Source organism: Eutrigla gurnardus (genome assembly GCF_963514095.1).
Source record: "Eutrigla gurnardus genome assembly, chromosome: 15".
NCBI lineage: Eukaryota > Metazoa > Chordata > Actinopteri > Perciformes > Triglidae > Eutrigla > Eutrigla gurnardus.
The window spans coordinates 12,847,869-12,866,908 of record NC_139938.1 but is presented as its reverse complement, the minus strand read 5'-3'; the positions used below and the strand labels follow the sequence as shown (position 1 = coordinate 12,866,908).

Here is a 19,040-nt window from a genome sequence, read left to right as displayed (position 1 = left end):
TCAGTATTTTCCATTGTTTAATGGTCACAGTTGAAGCACATAATATAAAAGAATATTTACACAGTTTAAAATAAAACAAAAATATCAGGTTTTTGACAATAGACACGCATACCCAACAGCTGCTACTACCCAAGCATGCTCCCCAAAAGCAGCAACCAGATTTAAAAAATAAAAAGCCACATTAAAATCATAAAGGGAGTAAAGTGCATGTATGACAGCGCTCCCTGTACAGACATTTCTGATAGACTGCAGAGAAGCTTCACTTGCCAGTCACAGGCACACTCCTAAAATGTGTAAAAAACAACAACAAAAAGATAAAAATTAATAAAAAAAAAATTAAAAAAAGTACACACCCACATAGGAAAGTTGTGCTACCCAGTCACACTGACACAAACCAGATATAAAAACATGTACAGTTCCTAAAATGTCAACACTCACAATAAAGACCTTTACATCCCAAAGAGAACATAGCTGAAAACTCACAAATATACACTCTGCTTTAAATTCCCAATCCCCAAACTCACCCCACACAGTAATACATACGTAAAATGTCTAGTTTGAGTGGCATCAGAACTGTGAGAGGACATGAGAGAGTTTCCTCCAGCGCATCCAATGGCGACGCTGAAATTGTTTCTGATTGAGACATTCCAGGAATCCAGAGCGTGACGTTTATGCAGGTCAGATTTGGTTCACACCGAGTGAGGTATCGTGTAGTCAAAACAAAACATAAATAAAATCAGCATGCCTCTTCTCTTTGTTTCAATAAAACGCCTGCACAATTATGAAGCTATTTCCATGGGATGTTCCTATCACCGGCTCTGGATACACCTTTCTTTTTGGGGGAAAACAAACTCAAAAATGTACTTTGATTGATGTTATTTGTCAGTTCTGCCAAATAAATCAAAGTTAACCTTGAAATGGTCATTTTGCAAGTCTATGTGAGTGTTGAGTTGATGGGTAGATTAAGTGACCTGTCAGATTGTACTAGTTTAGCATTTTCACGGCAGCTACCCAGTCCAACCAGTGACTACTATCGACGAAGAGACATGAACGCAAGAGAAGAGGAAAACGGGGGCTACATTCACCCAACATCGGGTTGGACTATTCAATAAACCAACAGCGATCAAGTAAATACCCAGTTCATGATGGTGGAACCAGCAATGATGTACAGAGTGAATATATGCAGGCTCAGGCATTATTGACATTTGAAACAAGTTATTCATGTTTGCTGCTTTTTGAACGACTCCTTATTCCAAATTTGGTTCGTAGATTTGATTTCAAATTGACCGGACCCTTCATAGCCTTGTCACTATTCTCACGCTGAGAAAAGTATCGCATATCTCGGATTTCACAGAGGCCCTCGGCAGATCTGCGGAACGTGTGGAAAACATATCCTTTAAGGCAAGAGGCATTGGTTTGTTTTTGCTGAATAAATCCAACGGTATGCACTTGATTTCCAATTCTCACAGCTGCGCATGATTCTCCCTCTCCACCACACACACACACACACAGACACACAGACACACACACACACACACAGACACACAGACACACAGACACACACACACACACACACACACACACACAGACACACAGACACACAGACACACACACACACACAGTAAGGGTTACATGGTGTGGTAAAGGGTGCTAGCAGTTCTTTTCTTAAGCTGCCTCAGGGGGTGAGTCCTTCCATATTGCTGCCTCGTTGCCATACGAGTCAGCTCAGGCGAATGCAGAGCATCTTGGTCGGAGTCGGGAAGTTCTCCTGCCTGCGGACTGGATGACAGGGAGACTCCCGTTGAGGTTTCTCCAGCTTCGGAAACCCCCTCCATACCACTCCCGAGGACTTCTGGCTGTGGGTCGGCTGAGGATGGAGAGTTGTGGACCCGTTGCTTCTTGGACTCGTCGCTCGCCGTGTGGATCAGAGGTGCTGCCGAGGACAGAGCTACAGTGGAGCGGCTGAGCTCCCACTCACTCAGGTCGTTGGCGAGCAGCTCCAGACAGCCCAGTTTTGCCAGAGAGGCCGAGCGCTTCATCATGGAGGGAGGGGTCAGTCCAGCCTGACGAAGCCTCGCTTCCACCTCTCTGACCCTCTTCTGGACGCCGCTGCCTCGAGACGTCCCAGCACTGAGGCCAAACACCTGGTCCACACACCTGGCCTTGGACGATCCCTCCATGCTCACCTGCTGCAGGAAGGCACCCAACTCGCACAGAGTCTCCCACGTCTCCCTCATGATAATGTCACCATGAGGTCTTTCTGTGGAACAGTCCCAGTCTGTGCTCGACTCCAACTCTGTAATGCCCTCCAAACACAGGAAGTTCACCGAGGCAAAGGGCGAATGGACAGAGCGGTGGAAAGAAGAGGTAGAGAGCAATCTAGTATCAGCAGGCTGGAGTTTGTGTCCTTTTGTGCTTCTATCTGTATTTTCTAGTGCCCTGTTCTCAGCTACATTGCCACTCTCCCTTTCAACTGGTCTAATCTTATCGCCATCCTCCTCCCGCTCTTCCTGCACAGTGCTAGCTTCCGACACCTGCACGCCAACTGATACGTCCTTTGGATTGGACACTGCCGCAGCATGGACGCTGGGTTGATCCCGCTGAGAGCACGAGCTTCCAGAGAGGGACGGTGGAGATGAGGAGGGCGACGGAGTCTCATGCTCCTGTTTCATTTTTTGCTCCAGGTGTCGCGTGACACGCCGCACGGACCCCCTCGTCCAATCGCTGTAGAGACCGGCAGGAGCCGCCTCCTCCTCCTCTCCTTTGTTTTTCACTTCCTCTTTAACATTCTCAGCTTCTTTCTGTGATAAAACATCTCCATCATCCACTTCCTGCATCGACTTCCTCTCTTCCTGGTCCTTGGGGCCCTGAGGCTCTGAGTGCACTGCAGGCTTCAGTCCTGTGACCTGCACAGGGATGATCATTTCCTACAAATAAAAGGGAAATAATAGAAAAGATTGTTCAAGTTATAGGCCAAACGAAAGTTCTGATATATCCATCGAGTTAATAAAAAATCAACAACATTAAAGCTAAATTAATTCTAATGTGATAGACACTGCGTAGGACATTCCACTATTTGCCACTAGGTGGTGCACTGCACTCAAAAAAACAAAAGCTAAAACACATTTTGCAGTTCAACTTCTGTGAGTTCAATTTACTTCCACGAGTTTGAAAAATTACAATTTTATTGAAGGAAGAATTTTATAGTCTACATAACATTGGGCATTTTACACAAATTAAAACATCCACACACTTAACCCAAATTAAACTTTCGTCAGAACATGAAAACAGCCTGAAAGATGCTCTGAAGAAAGTCTATGTCACCCGAAGCTCAACATGAATTAATGTAAAGTGTTTCGCCTTACCTTTCCTTTCCCCTCCTCCTTCCCCTCGTTAGTGGAGACCTCCTGAGGCAGTGGTTGTTGTTGTTCCTTGCCACAACTCTTCAGCTGGGGCGACTGCTGCACTGCAGCACAGTGACTTTTACCATCTTGACTCATTCCCTTGAACTTTTCTCTGGCACTGAAAAAGTTAATGTGATCTGCGCTGTGGCTGAGCAACACCTCGTTGTCCTGCGGAACGGCACAGGGGTCGCAGGTAAAATCACTAGCGGAGGGAGGCTGAGCAGCTAAGCCATCCAAAGACGAGTCGCACATCTGTCGGTCACAGTCTGTTTTTTTGACAGGCACTGGTGCAGACAGACAGTGGGGTCCAGCCGGTTGTGTGCTTGGTGTTTGTGTCGTCATGGGCACGACCATCGGTTTCAATACCGGCAGAGAGCAGGACGTCGCCTGCTGTTTGACGACCTCTTCTACACTGATTGGAGTTGGGGATGGTGCAGGGGAGGGGGGCAGGTCGTGACAGGATGGAGGCGGGTGAGGCTGGTCCACCAAAACACTCAGCGCAACAGTCACCACGTCTGCCTTTTGAGGCTCAGGCACCACAGTGGCAGCGCTCGGCTGGGAGAGAGGAGGTGTTGAGGGCCGCTCCTCAGGGTCGCATAAACCATTGGAGAGTGGAGGAGATAACGGAGACACAGGGCCAGCTGTGGACTCGGGACGAGGGGAGTCCGATTGGCTGGATTGGATTATAACAGATTGAGAACGGGCCTGGCGGCTTCCAGCTCCAGCCTTGCCTGATGGAGCCGCCGCCCCCTCAAAGGATGAAGAGCTGAACTGATTGGAGTGGATACCAGTATCAGGCTGGCTAGTGGAGTGCGTTGCTTTGCCAGTGCTGGGTGAAGTTCCCAGCGAATCCAGCAGTTCTTTCACGGAGGGCCCAGCCGCGCTGCCGGCCTGGTTATGGGGGTCGGAGCGACCCAGGCTATGCGGTTGGGCATGAGATTTAGACAGTGGCTCATGGTGCTCAGACAGGTCGCTGTCGGAGTGAGAACGCCACAGTTTGTTGTGCCTCTGCTTGCTAAGGAAGGGGGAAAAAAACAGAAAAAACAACCTTTTATAATCTTTTCACATCACTTCTATTACTTTCATGCAAACATATGAATAAACAGGAAACAGAAAAATATGATGCCGATATGAAATGCGATTAAAAGCTGCACTAATTCATATTTTTTAATTAACAATGGATCAAATTACTACCTAATCAGTTGTTTAACTGCATTTTATACTGATGGATGGTTTTATTTTATTTTTAATTTTATGTGTTCATGTGGCTACCTGGCCAGCAGTATGCCCTGGTACTCCTCCAGCTGTCTCATAAAAGAGGGGTTAGGTTTGGTCACAGCTCGACGCTCCTTGACATAATCAAAGGATTTTTTCAGATCCCAGCCGTGCTCCTTCATGGCGTATGCAATCACGGTGGCTGCAGAGCGACTTATGCCCATTTTACAGTGCACCAGGCACTTGGATCCAGCTTTCCTGGAGTACATTTGAAGAAAAAAAATCAGACATATCAGCCAATTATTATCAACAGTTCTGTTATACATAGGAGGAGAAAAAAGCAGATCAGAAGAAAAAAAAAGAGAACAGTGGTAAGAAACTCACTTGGCTCTAGTTATAAACTTGTAGGTCTCGTTCCAATAAGCCAGCAGGTCAGTGGCCTCTTCATCGTAAACGCGGATGTTGTGGTACTCAAACACACCGGGGAAGAAGTTATCAATCTCCCTCGTTACATTCAGGATGTACTGAACCCTGAGGGGGAATGAGACATGAAGGAGAGGAAAGAAGAAGCTCAGAGAGATGATTGGCGGCATTTGGATAACAGACTGACAGAATATTACAACACAAAATGTTTAATTTAACAAAAATAATCTACTGAAGTCCTTAGTACAGCTTGTGTTGTTGTTTTTGTCCCCTTCCTTACCCGCTTTTCTGTAACTCCTCCAAATTGGATGCATTCCACTCCGATCCCTGGAGGAAACAAAAGCAATCTTCAGACTAGTTCAGAGCATTTAAGGGAGTATTTCATAATGTTTAAATCCTGTTGCAAGGCACCCAGTGTGCCCTTCAAAGCAAACTAAGTAAAATATTCTGATTTTGCCTGGTTTGCCAGATTGAGCCTGACGTAAAACCAATGCTCAGACATTTTACTTCAAAGAACTGATGCCCTTTCCATTGTTAAGTGTTCTTATGAAATAATTTGTGATCTAGCTGTTATAGTAGTTTCCCATCCCGTAGACATCAGTGTAACGAGACCAACACTAGATGCAGCAGTGGTTCTCCAGAGGTGTTTTAAGGCAACCTACCAAGAAAACATGATCGAAAATCTCCGTAGGACTGTCCATCTGGCCCAGAATGACAATCATCTCATTGTCGATGTACTCCTTGAACTCTCGCAGGTTGCACGTCATGTGCATCTCCAGCTCTGTCCGGATCTACGGACAACAATTATTGTTTGTGAGAAACCCAATTTGTGGCAATAACTCTGTGATGGATGCATCTTCAATTCCTACATCTGAATCACTGACTCACCTCTTTGCAGGTGACATTCTCAAGGTCTTTCTGCATCATGATCTCCCTCAAACTGGTTTTGATCTGACGCTCAGTCAACTCTCTTCCTGTAGGTCTGCAGAAACAATACATATGTATGATCATTATTGTCAAAGGAAATGTTTTTTTTTTTTTTTAAAGTTGAGGAAGAAAATAAAAAGGAAAAACAAATTCCACAGGATAGAAATACTTACGCGTTGGAAAAGAGTACGGGCGAGTCGGCGCGGTGCGACTGCACGTCCTGCATGGCGTTCCACTCGTTGATGCGTGCCTGGTCGGAGTAGACCCTGCTTTGATAGTAGCTGACCCAGGTGAGGAACAAGCTGCCTGGGAAGTAGTTGTGACAACGAGCCACGTCGCACGCTTTATGGAGTGACTGGAGGGCCGACCTGTGAGCGAGTAATTGAGAGCGAAAAATCAGATTTAGAGTAAGGGGATGAAGGGGAGAGTTTGACATGACAGTTCAAAAAACTTTTGAGTAAAAGGAAGGGACATGCTTTAGATACTAACACTTGCAAACAATAAACAGGGCGGGTTTAGATACTGTTTCCGTTGCTACCAAGTTGTGTGATAAATGCAGTGTGACTCACCACATGGCCTGCACAGAAACGGGCTTGAATACATGAACTGTGCTATCAGTTGACACACTGAAACCCCTGGGAGGAAGAAGAAAGGAGAGCACAGAGAAGCTTGGTGAAATGACTATTATTATTATTTTTTAAAGCAGCCTGGAGTTCAGTATGTGTTAGCTGTGATTAAAACACGTCTGATATTTTCTTACCCATCTCCGTCCAGATGTATCAACGTGTCGCTCCATAGAGGCAAAACCATCCCTACAGAGCAAGAGCTGGGTGGGGGGAGAGAAGATATGTCTCCAGGTTACAACTTAATGCACAGTATCAAACAGACAGGCAAGACTGCGTTTGTGTGTGTTACTCCGTTACCTATCCACAGGGCTGAAATCCATTCCCAGCACCACGCTCTCCTCCGTGTCTTGGCGACCATTGGTTGAGACCACCACCATGTAGCGGGTAATCTGAGTGTGCACGCTCTCCAAACGAACCGCCAGTTTGATGTTGTCCTCTGGTCTGAGGAGGGTGAACATGGTTTGCAGATGCTGCTGGATGTCTCCTGGTTAAGATAAAAGTAATGATGAAGAGCTGCAGTCGAGCATAATTGTCAGCTTTTACCTTGTTTTTAACAACAGCACAATTAATGGTGAATTGTTCTTGAGGGAGAGCTTTTTTTTTTATATCTCACCTGCATGTTTGCTGCGCAGCTGCGAGAAGCGAGAGGCAGATGATGGAGAGGAGCCATTTCCTCGAGGTAGGAAGAGAGCAGCTCCTTTGACTGTCAGGAAACTTTCACTGATGCTGGACGGATGGAGAGAAACAAACAAAATGAGTGACAGCCTCTCAATAAAAGCAATAAGATTAATACTAGAAAGTGACTTTTTTCTGAAGTCTGACTTTTTTTCTCCGAGAAAACCAAATTTGATGCCTGCTTACATCAGCTAGTCCTTACTAATTTCAACCAATAATATGACATCCATCAACCTGTAACTTCTTTATGAAAACATCTGCTGAATACTGAGTGAGGGATTTTGTCGACTAAGTTGCGCATGTTTCAATAATGGGGATTTAATCTTAGAAAACACACATGACATCCTGTACAAACAACATATAGAAGACAATAATGGGAGAGAACATGTGCCTTAATGAGTATAACACACTTCATTGTGCGGTTTACAATAAACAGCAGCTGGTTCCAATAACGTGCTGGCTTAACTGGACATGTTCAATAAAATGACGCACAGAGACAAAAACAAAACCCACTTCTCTTTTCCACATGAATCAGCAGATCTACCTGCAGTCGTTATCTTTGGGGTAATTCCAACTTAACTGGCTGAGGCTTTGGTACTTTAATATGGTGCATAACTGAACAACTACCTGGCATGAAACATTCTCAGCTAAGTGACTTGCTGCTGCTGCTGCTGCCTAAACAATAGTTTTAGCGAAACCACTCGTAGATCCAGTCACTCCATACTGAAGGTTACGATAAGAATAGGTCAAAACAGGACTATCAGAAAAAGGAAGTCCCATTCGGTCACAGTCTGCCGTACAAAAGGAGAAGAAGGACAGCAGTAATAACAAAAGTGACAAACAACAACAAAATATAGGGCTGTTGCCGAAAAAATAAAATCCTGATTTTCTTCTCTCAAAATCCGATTTTCGATTACGATTATTTTGTGAAATGACAAAAGGCAAAGAAATTATTTCAAATATGCTGTTTTTTATTGAACATTTTGCAAGTAATTTGCCCATTTGGGATTTGAGTGCAAACCTTGCTCTTATTAACAAAAAATCCCTCAAGGGATTAATATAAAGAACAATTAATGAACTTCTGCCATCTGGCTTTGCTCCATGTTATCTTCTTGTAGACGTCTTGTAAACAACAATCTTTCTTCCAATGAACATTCACTTTTAAGCCTCTATGCCGTCCTCAGGCCTACAGATGGATCAACAGCAACAAACACTGAGTTGTGTGCCATCCTAGAAGAACCTCAGTCCTTTTCCTTGTGAAGGAGGGTGACAGCTGACATCGCACCCTTTGACCACAGCATGAGACAGATGCACTTACACAAGTCAACTTGTATCAACTTGGTTGATCAAACACATACACAAACAGCCAATGAATGCCATTGCCAGCATTTGTTTTCTTAAACCACTAAGCTGGTGGATTAATCAGATCCTATGATTCATGAACAATCTCCAGCAGGTAGACTGTGTGCCTTTCCTGCTGTGCCCCCTCAAGATCGTCACATCTGAAGAAAAACAACACAGGGCACCTGGCAGACAGTTCACATGGAGAAAAAGGAAGGAAACCTCTTCCTGCAGCCACCGACTGCTGATGCTGTGCTGTCACATCCTTCCCTTGAAGTTATCATGAGAAAACCACATGCCTTGTCAGACCAGATCACTGCAACCAAATACAAATGTCCAACCGCTCACTGATACATTTCTCTAGCATGGTTCATTAGGCATCTCACTAATCAGAATACAATATATAATAATAGCCTACAACTGCCATTCATAGTTATGCTATTTGTACACAAAAAAACCTGTGGCTGTTTGCACATTTTAAACTTACAGCTGATAAACGTCCCTCTGAGAGATCACGGAGTTCTCGGTGAAATACGGTCTTATCTCGTCCGCGCAGCACGCGCAGAAGCAGCCGGGCGATGAGCTCCGTGGCGCGGTCGTGACACCGGGAGGCATCGGTGCTGTGGTGGCGGGGCGCACGGAAGCGGGGTGCAGCTATCGATGCTCGCTTGTGTGGTGTGGAAGTCACTTCGCATAAACTCTGGAGAGGTCTCACTTTGATGTGTTGTTTTAAACGGACATCCCGAATTTAGGGAATTACTAAATCGTTATCCAACACGATAAAGCGCGGTCGAGTAAAATACGGAAAAGCTATTGACATGCGTTGGTCCATGTCGCGTCTCTTTATACCTGCTCTCAATGTGATACAGCTTCAACAGGCTGCGGTAAAAAAAAAAAAAACGGCCGCGGGAGGGGAGGAGACACACGGATGGTCCAATCGGGGACTACAGCCGTCCGTCGCAGGCTGTATCGGGGGTGATTAGTGCCACAGTGAACGAGAGGGAGGGAAGCACGACCGTCATTGACAAAAACATGACTTTGATGGAGCAAGAAATCAAGAAAGTTAATTCTTTTGAAATGGCATTAATAAGAAGAATACCATGGGATTGTTTTACTGTCATTGCATTCCGATGCTAATGTGACAAACATGATTAAAACATCAGCCTCGAGATGTTTTTGCAATTCATGAAGGTTCCCTTGTACCTCAAGTCCCAACTGTTCCTGATGCAGCCTGGGAGAAAATATTACACAGACGACGCAGCGGATATTTTAAAAATGACAAGTCAAAAGACCTGAAAAATCTATGGTGCAGTGCATCATTATGGCAATGCTCCGAATTGAGGTGATGAGGCAGTACCTAAGATTTCTGAGTTGATTAAGAAGCTGATAGGGTGTGGTGATCATATATGAATGCCCTTTGAAAACAATTATTATACATTCGATGTACATTTTTTCCATCAGGTGAGTGGAGACAGGGAAGAGAAGGTAAAGTCGAGTTGATGACGCTCATTACTGTCTAAATGTAAAGACAACCAGGCGGACATAGGAAATGTATAACCAATATGCACTTCATATTTCCGGAGATAGTCAGGAGAGAATCTTCTGCCAGTGACATTTTTGTCCTTAACTCTCAACCCTACTGACGATTGTCTCTCTTCTCGTGGCTACAACAGCATCAGAAACCTGGTAACTTAGCTTCCATGACAACGCTCCTCCTGATTAAGCATTAATTACTCCCCATACCCAGAGAGGCATCCTCCGGAGAGTGTGGGCCACAAACTGATCACACTTGTTTTGTCTGTGAGTTGTGTAACCAAGTCTGTAGCCTTTATGGAAAATTCTCAGAAGAGTCACCTGAAACCTATATGTGCTGCTGCCTTCAGTAACAACAACAACAACAACAACAACTAGGGGGAAAGGATTGAGAAACCATAAAGGAGACATTGGGGGACTCACGACCTATGGAACAAGGTGACCTTAGACTTGGTTACGCTGCTTGTTGATTCTTCGTGGTTGCAATTTCTAGGATAGATTACAAACTGGGGGTGAATCTGCGGTCATCAGCTGACAGGCCATTCATAACACAAAATAAACAACAACAACTGCAGTGGTGTTTTTCTGTTCGGCCCATCTCTGATCTGTGTAATACTGCATAAGTGTGCATGAACTGTATTTGTACATTTATGTGTGGTCCTTGAGTCCGTGGGATATGACTTTACAGACACTGACCTCTCAGTGGCTGAACATATCAATGTATTTACTCTACATGGTGTGACATTTAACCATTTATGGGGGAAAATAAATTAGCAGAAGCACGTCAAGAGTTCAGTACAGGCATAAAGACTGTGAATGTTTAACAAGCGGTGAAAACGATGCACCAATGGAACTTAAATAATGCTTAATCTGACAGTTACCCAATCAACACCTCGGCGTCCTGTTCATCTCCCCACGGTCCCACACAGCCTTCCGTTTCTTGTCATGGAGGTTCCTCCTCTGACTGACTTTCTTCTCACACTCACCCCCACAAATCACTTCCATCTCTTGATCCCATCAATTAACAAAATCTGTTGTAAAGGTCTAGCTAGGCACCGGCCTGACCCATAACCTGTTCTCCAATCCAGTCTGTGGATTTTCCACAACCCACATGGTTATGTTTGCAACGTTGGACCCATCTCTCAAGTTTCACCTCACTGGTCTCTCATTTGACTGAAATTCACACCGTCCAGTGACAAGCAGGGAAGACTTGTGTGGTTGTTACGTATATGCAGACAGACACCGGACACTCTGTCGCTGTTATGTCTCCTCGTATACAAACACACAGGCGGTCACCTTAGTGATTACAACAACACATATATTATACACTAGGAATATTCAGTACTTTATCACATTATCTATCATTATTACATTTCTATGGATTCAAAGCAGACAAACACCTTCAAAACAAAGACGATTGATGAGCATCTTGTATGAATTATGCACAGAAAGGAATGATTATGTATGGTCTAATAAATCAAACAGAGAACATACATTCAGAGACACACAAACTAAACTGCAAGGCAAATGGGGGGAAAAAAACAACTATAAATCCGACAAACAATTCATGATTCCACTTTGTTGCATCCAAGGAAATAGTTATGTGAATTATAAGACAGGAAATAAGCATCATGATAAGTTCCTCTTTTTCTCCCCCTGATTCCATTCAATGACGTTGCTGCTTTTGCTGATGTCACTACTCTGCTGATGTCACCGACTGAAATGAGCAGCGCTGCAGCCTTGCTCATAGAGACGGACACGCTGCATCACTAAAGCCCTATTACAGTCTGAATGAACGTCACAGCAGCAGCTGGCTTCTACGACACAACAGACGTCAGCAGTGGGGAACATTAATTCAGTATTTCAGTGGGAAGGCTCCCTTTTTATTGACACCCTTTTTGCCAACACAAATCAGATCATCAGGTTAAAGAAGCGGTGAAATGTATAATAAATTACAGTGTCCCTGTGTTGGAGGTTCACCATTGCTCAACAAGATATATATGCTATTTTTTTTTTTTAAATGACACAATACAGGTGCCAACAAATAAAATTAGCTTCATAATGATCATGTGTAATAAAACTGAAATCCATCACTAGCTATATCTAGCCATAGGTGAATGAAATATCTCTACTATGTGATATCTTCAAATAATGTTTCACATTAGGGACGTAGGCAGGCAGTAACCCAGAGCAATAGGACTAACTAGCAACTATCATTTTAACATCTAACAACGCTCCACTATCATATCTAACAAATTACCATATCTCCTTAAGTCAAGACAATGCCCAGCGGCTAGGAACTTGATATGTCCATTGGCATGTCCATACAACTAACAAGGTAATGGTGTTTTCCATGAGGGACCCTGGTTTTTGTTGAAACCACCACAATTAGCCAAATATGTATGTCTGTATGAAAGGGAAGCATCACTGGTCAAATAAACGTAGGACTTCTACATAAAATAAGACATTTAAAAATAATATTAGTTTACAAAATAACCAATACCTATCAAACAAAGACACACACACACACACACACACTCTGTGTGAATATAGATTTCACTCCCAGCTGCACAAATACAGAAAGCCCTCTCAGTTGGATAACACAGAGCTCCAATGACCAGACAGACACAGAGGCGCTCTGACTTTGGGAGGGGCTACCAATCTGCTGCTGAATCCCCTGACCCACATACACAGACCCGACTCACAGGGAGCCTTCTGCCCTCCAATGGACAGCTAGCGAACCACAGTTAATCACCTCATAGATGAGAGGATTTCAGGATTTCATCTGTTATTAAAAGGGCCAAATAAAAACAAAGATGGAAGCAGGAGTGTTATTGCAACTAAGGTTCACTGGTATCATGTGTATCTAGAACAAATAAACAAAGCAGGCAGTAGAAGGAAATTGCTGATTGCCGGTGGACTAAAACCAGTTGCAAATGCGGTCGAGTGAAACAGGATAAACCAGATTCCAACTCCAGTTCAATGCCAGAGGCAACAAGGGACAGCAGCGGATTGTGAGACCACAATAGCACAGCAGCTCACTGTATCAGTAAAGGAAGGAAATCCTGCAGGGTCAGACAAATTTAATGATTAATCGTCAAGTGCTTCTTCGCGTTAAGTCTATTTTCGACAAGATCTAACTGTATCAAGGTCAGAGGCCAGGGACAACAACATATAAGGGCCCTCTGTTCAGACACTTCAGATGAAGAATGTCACTGTTACTCAAACTACTAGGTTTTGATCATCTCACTGCACATCATTTTTCTGGGTAAACAGGAAGAGGGTTTTTTTTGGTCACAAAGGGGTAAAGTTATGACGCTGTTTCTGAGATGGAGCAGGTGATGCACAATATCAGTCAATATCTTACCTCCTTGGCTGAGAGCGGCGATCATCCTCCCCACTACCGGACTCCTAAAGAGATCGAATGAGAAAGTTACATTCAGTAATGTGTAAGTATTGCACAATAATTGGACTTTCAACAGCTAAGCTGAGGCACAAATTATACAATTGCATAATTATATTATATATTATAGTTATAATATAACTATGCAAAAACCCAACACTGTAATAGACATTTTATTGAGGAAGTTTCATTTATTAGCTATCACTATTAAAAGCAATCTACATACTAGACTTCAAAAATCACAACAAAAAATGTTAAATGGTTTAGCAGAACTACATAAGTTCCACTTGTAACAAACAAGTCGTGAGCCAAAATGTAAATTAATAATAAAACTGTTCTATGTTAGGTTAAGAGTAGCTAGTGTATTTTGACACACAAGCACACACATATACAGGCCCAAACACACATTAAAAAGGTACAAACAGAATTCAGTATCAGAGAGCAGCCGTGCAGACAGACAAGAGGGAAAGCAGAGTCCAGCTTCAACTCAGTCTGTGCACCCTCCAGGAAAATTACCTCAGTCTGTTTTTAAGGTGTGGCTGGTCAGAGAATACAATCCACGCCATAACATGCACACTCAAAAACAAGCGCGGGATGAGGAAGAGAGAATAAAGAGACAAATCCGAATCACATTGTGGAATATGAAGCTTTGCTAAATGAGAGGGCGGATTAGTGGCTGATTAGCACCTGGCACTAATCTTGCAGGGCCTCGTATGCAACTTGTTTACACTGTAGGCTTTTACCCCGAACCACATTACAAAACCATTAACAGCTTCATAAATGAAAGACGTGGATTACAGGTTGATGAGTACAAACAAAAAGATGAACTTGTGCAGAGCTGCCTCATTGTGTTTGTTCTGACTACAGTTGGGATGATATGGATGAAAATAAACAGAATTTACTGCCAGATCTTGTGACTTTTGCTGAACCTCTCTCAGTCGCATTATTCTTAGCAGGTTTCCATGGTGGATTCTCTGACTCAAAAGCACAAGCGATACTAAAACCAGATCTTGTGGATTACTGGACACCTCATGTAAAGTAAGTGATGCTGGAACCAATGTGTCCAAAAAGGTTTCTGCATTTGTAATATTCATTATTTTTTGAGCAACACTCAGGATGAGTAAGGTAATGTCTCTGAAACAAAAGTAATTAATTTGTACTGTAAACTACGTAGTAGTGGCATTTCTTTCAGTTCACTAGAATGGACAGGGATTCAGCTGTTGTGTCCTACATCGACCAAACTTTGTTTAGAGGGGAAAACACACTGAGATTTTACATATATGAAAATGTCAGAGGATTTTTTACAAAGCTTATGGAAATGCGTAGCCTGAATGTGCCGGCTGGGCAGTGATCTGCAGGGACACGAGAAAAATCTGTTCTGTACGGAGAGTCATAAGTTACAGCGTCTAGAGTCAGCAGGTTAAAACTTGTAAAGGCTTCTCCCCAAAAGGCAAAACGACACTGTGTGCGTTTTTTCGACAAACATCCTTATTATAAAGCAAACAAACACCAGTGAGGCTGGACAGGTTCAACATAAACTTCAAGCAAAGATGAAAAAAACAAACAAAAACAACAACCAAGCACTCATCTCATGAGAGACTTTACACACACATCACATGACAGGAAACCAGACATGTCTGTGCAATGCGTTATCATTCTGTATGTGATCACGGGTTGAACTTGAAAGCATATTTCCACAAGAAAAGGCTTCACATTCTTCACCACCCCGGTCTGCCTCACCTTGCTTAATTACACGTATATGCATATCTTCTTCCTCTACTTTTATGGCTCCTGACGTGATGAAAGATTCCCCCGGCTCACTATCACATCTCTAACACACACGATGAGTCAAAGGAAAAACTATAGCCAACACGGAGTTACTTTGACTTTGTGCTCCGTGGTACTTCCTGCTGCTGATGTTGACAATATTTAAATGAATCTCATATATTTTGAGTCGCTCGGGAAAACGGAACAAATTACCTAAAATGCCTACAAAGAGAGACAGTTATCATCAAGCCTCACAGAACCTTTTTTACTGAGAGGATACAAACGGTATCAATGCCACAGTACTCAAGAGATTGTTTGTGACTGTTTCTTGGTAAAAAATAAATGAATAAATACTCAACAGCAGTCTGTAATTTGGGACATAGTGGGGGGAACTGTTAATCTTCTACTGGGTCCAACTGGCAAGGAAACAGATTAAGCAGTCTTCTGTTCTGATTTTATGTTAGGGTTGAGCAATAATATACTAATACATACTGCGAAGCCAGATAGTTGTAGAAGTTGTAAACAATTGACGATTTTGCTATAACTTTTTTTATTGGGTCCCTTGGGTGTCTTAGCTTCTAATTTGATTTTTTAAACTTGACTTGTCAGGTATCTTTATTTTAAAAAAGACACGGCAGTTTAGTAATTTATTCCAAATACATATCAATGTGCCAATTTAAAAATTATACATAAAAACGTACTACTGGATATTATCAGCGATATACCAATGGAGACATTACTTAAAATAACACAACCAGCACAGGGAAGTAAAGCAGATCAACGTCACTTAATGTCACGGCAAAAAGCCTGTATGTTACTTCCTGGTCGTCTAGTGGGGTTCACCGCTTCTGTAGAAACAAAACGAGCAGAGACTGGAAACAGGAAAACCACCTGCTCCTTTGCTTTATATGGGCTTACCCCAGCCTTCACCACACTCACAGATAGAGAGAGGGGAGACCGGATGAGACAGGCAGACAGGTAGATGTCTCGGGGGGAGAAGACAGACACGTCCACAACCGTGTTTACATACCATAAGACAGCGCACAACAATAACGCAGAGTAAATACCCGCCTTCATGCGTGTCACAAGGCGCTTATTACGAGCGGAATGCGTGACACGTTTCTTGGTAGTAGCTAGTAAACCAGCTAGTAAACTCCATTAGCCAGCTAGCTGTTTGATTTTCTGTTACACCGCCTAATAACACAGCATGATTCCCACCACGCTGATGAAAGTCTTGGTTTCTCTTATCTTGGACGGTAGTAGCGAACTGCCACTTGGACCTTTGAACGGGCGGAAATGCTTACAGGAACCATGTCAACAGTAGAGGACAGTAAATAAAACACAAACAGAAGGGGAGGCTTCCCTTTGCTCACAAGCTAACGTTGCTAACGGAATTGTCTTCTAAAAAAGCAGCATCACAACATTTCCAAACACGTTTACTTAGCAGATACTGATAATGTAACCGAAAAAATGATGAGCGGCTATATTTCACGCATGCGCAGGAGTCTAAAGGCAAGGCAATTTATGACAGTCGGCAGCTGACAAAAAAAAAAAAAAAAAGACAGCGGAAATGAAGCCTCGGATCGCCTTCGATAGCGAAGAGATCTGGGTTCGTTGGTAGCGTTCGTGGGGTCAAAGGAAGGCGACTCTTACCGAAACGCAGGGGCTGGAGCTGGTGCTGGGGGTCGGTGAACGCTGCACGGTAACCAGCGCCATTCAGCGACCGGGAAGCGGACACCTGAGATGAAGCGACAGCGGCGAGACGAACATAATTGATTTGAGGGGGAGAAATCCCCGCTGAGCCCGGCTTGTTGGTCTTCTCTCGTTTTCCCTCGCTCTTTCTCTCTCCGGCCGTAGACTATTTGACTACTCCCCGGCTGTTTCCTCTGTCAGCGCCACTTGCGCATGCGCAACTACCCGCAGCTTGTCAATCCCGATTAACCGTATGTGTGCTGGACGTAAACAAAGCAGCTATGAGAAGTGTCTCTCAGTCAAACAATAAGCCTGCTGGGTACTGACTTAGTGGTGAATTATGTTTTTTAAATTAATAAACATTGACCTCCATCAGTCAGACAAATACATTAATTACATTCAGAATATGTATGTCTTAATGGGTGCTCTATAAATGAATGATGTCTTAAATCGATGCAGCATCCTGCTCCTCCGCCCCTCTCACTTTTAATAGCTCCCATCCGTGTTGCCAGATCGGGCTGGTTTATCCCCAATTGAGCAACTTTTGATTAAGTTGGTCTGGTTAATGAAAATCTGGGCTGCTTTTGTCAACGTTTGACTGGTTTTTTGAAAATATTGTGAAAAAACTGCTTTATTATTCTGAAAAGACTATGTATTTGCATAAATTACACATATTTACCGAATATTATGCATCCTATAATGTAATGCATACACACTAAGTCCAGAGATGTGGCCAATTGATTCAAGTGTTTCCCAAATATAAATGGGGAACACTTTTTTATTTTATTTATTAACCTTTTCAAGTATTAAAACGTTGGTCAAGTAAGTTCCTCAGTCATTTTCTTTTCAAGTAAAACTTTGAGTTTGAGTAACACATCTCAATATTATATCCCTGCATCAACCTCCAGAGTCAATGTGTCTAAAGGCACAGATCAGGTGCAGGTGTACACAGGTCTGGGTTCAGGCAACATTACACAACAATTTAAATAATTATTGGCTTATTGTCATCATCATTACACAACAATAGTAAGAATGTGCCTCTCAGTTATTGATATTTGAAAAGGGTATTTGTTCAGTTCTAACTTCATCATAGAGTCTATCCATAACTCCATTCATCCTTCTGCCAATTTACCTACCGGTATCCATTTATCTACATGTCCCGTAGTTCATTTTATCACCACTCCATCTGTTCAGGTGCACGGCTCATCCGTTCATCCATCCATCCGGCAGTGTTGGTCATTCTGTTTGTACCAAAAGGGATTAGCGGTGAAGCTAGAGATGAGATGAGATGGAGATTATGACAGAGGTAATGGTGTTTCGATTTAGAGTCACTCAGAGGGGGCAGTGGGAATTCAACGCTGCGGCATTAATCACAGGTGAGCCACATGCTCTCTGATCTGATTAAAGAGAATGACTGAAGAACAGAGCAGCTGACGTCATTCAAAATAAGATAAGGTCATATAACATGAGCGAATCACATGAAATGAGAGCAGTTTCTTTGCTCTTATAGGCAGTAGCCACCGCCTGTCCTCTCCGGTAAGAATAGGACACTCACGTATCTTTGGTGAAGCCTTTGCTTATGTGGAGTTGCAGGACCATAATAAAAAAAATGCATGTAGATCTATTAAAAGCTTTGGTTTCTAGTCATTGTGGTGATTCAACAGAAGACCGGTTCCCAACCTGAAGGTCAGGAGTGAACCCTTCAGTCCGTCACTAAATCAAATGAGATTACTTTAATAGGAAATACGGACATCTAAATTCTACTACACACAATTCTGTTTCATACTTGAATCTTTATTATTATTATTATTATTTTAACAAGAATATTAATTAAATCTGGAAAAGAAAGTCTGCACATCAGCTGACAAACACATATTGACTTAAAATTGCCCAAAACATATAAATATTGGTCATTTATGCATGTAGCTATATATTCATATGGCTGCTAAAACGTAAACGTGGCCCAACTTGTCACGTATGCATGAAGCCATTAGCTATAAGGCAGAATCTGTTTAATAGATAATACACGAGTTT

At 43.0% G+C, this 19,040-nt stretch overlaps 1 protein-coding gene across 4 annotated transcripts; it reads right to left on the bottom strand.

Moving 5' to 3' along the window:
• Positions 1-4: 4 nt before the first annotated feature.
• ssh2b (slingshot protein phosphatase 2b) lies at positions 5-17,203 on the bottom strand. 4 transcript variants are annotated; one of them, XR_014598453.1, is made up of 15 exons: positions 16,968-17,203; positions 13,512-13,555; positions 7,209-7,321; positions 6,893-7,079; positions 6,730-6,795; positions 6,539-6,604; positions 6,143-6,337; positions 5,931-6,024; positions 5,705-5,833; positions 5,323-5,369; positions 5,004-5,150; positions 4,677-4,877; positions 3,366-4,419; positions 1,353-2,927; positions 5-1,314 (listed from the first exon to the last, which is right to left on the bottom strand). XR_014598453.1 is itself a non-coding variant. In XM_084029514.1 (14 exons), the coding sequence occupies exons 1-14, from the start codon at positions 17,028-17,030 to the stop codon at positions 1,629-1,631; spliced, it is 3,705 nt and encodes a 1,234-aa protein (XP_083885640.1). In that variant the 5' UTR covers positions 17,031-17,203; the 3' UTR covers positions 5-1,628. The 4 variants fall into 4 exon arrangements, 1 of the variants encoding a protein (XP_083885640.1); XR_014598454.1 differs by having other exon boundaries at positions 5-1,485; positions 1,539-2,927; XR_014598455.1 differs by having other exon boundaries at positions 5-1,487; positions 1,561-2,927.
• Positions 17,204-19,040: the final 1,837 nt, after the last annotated feature.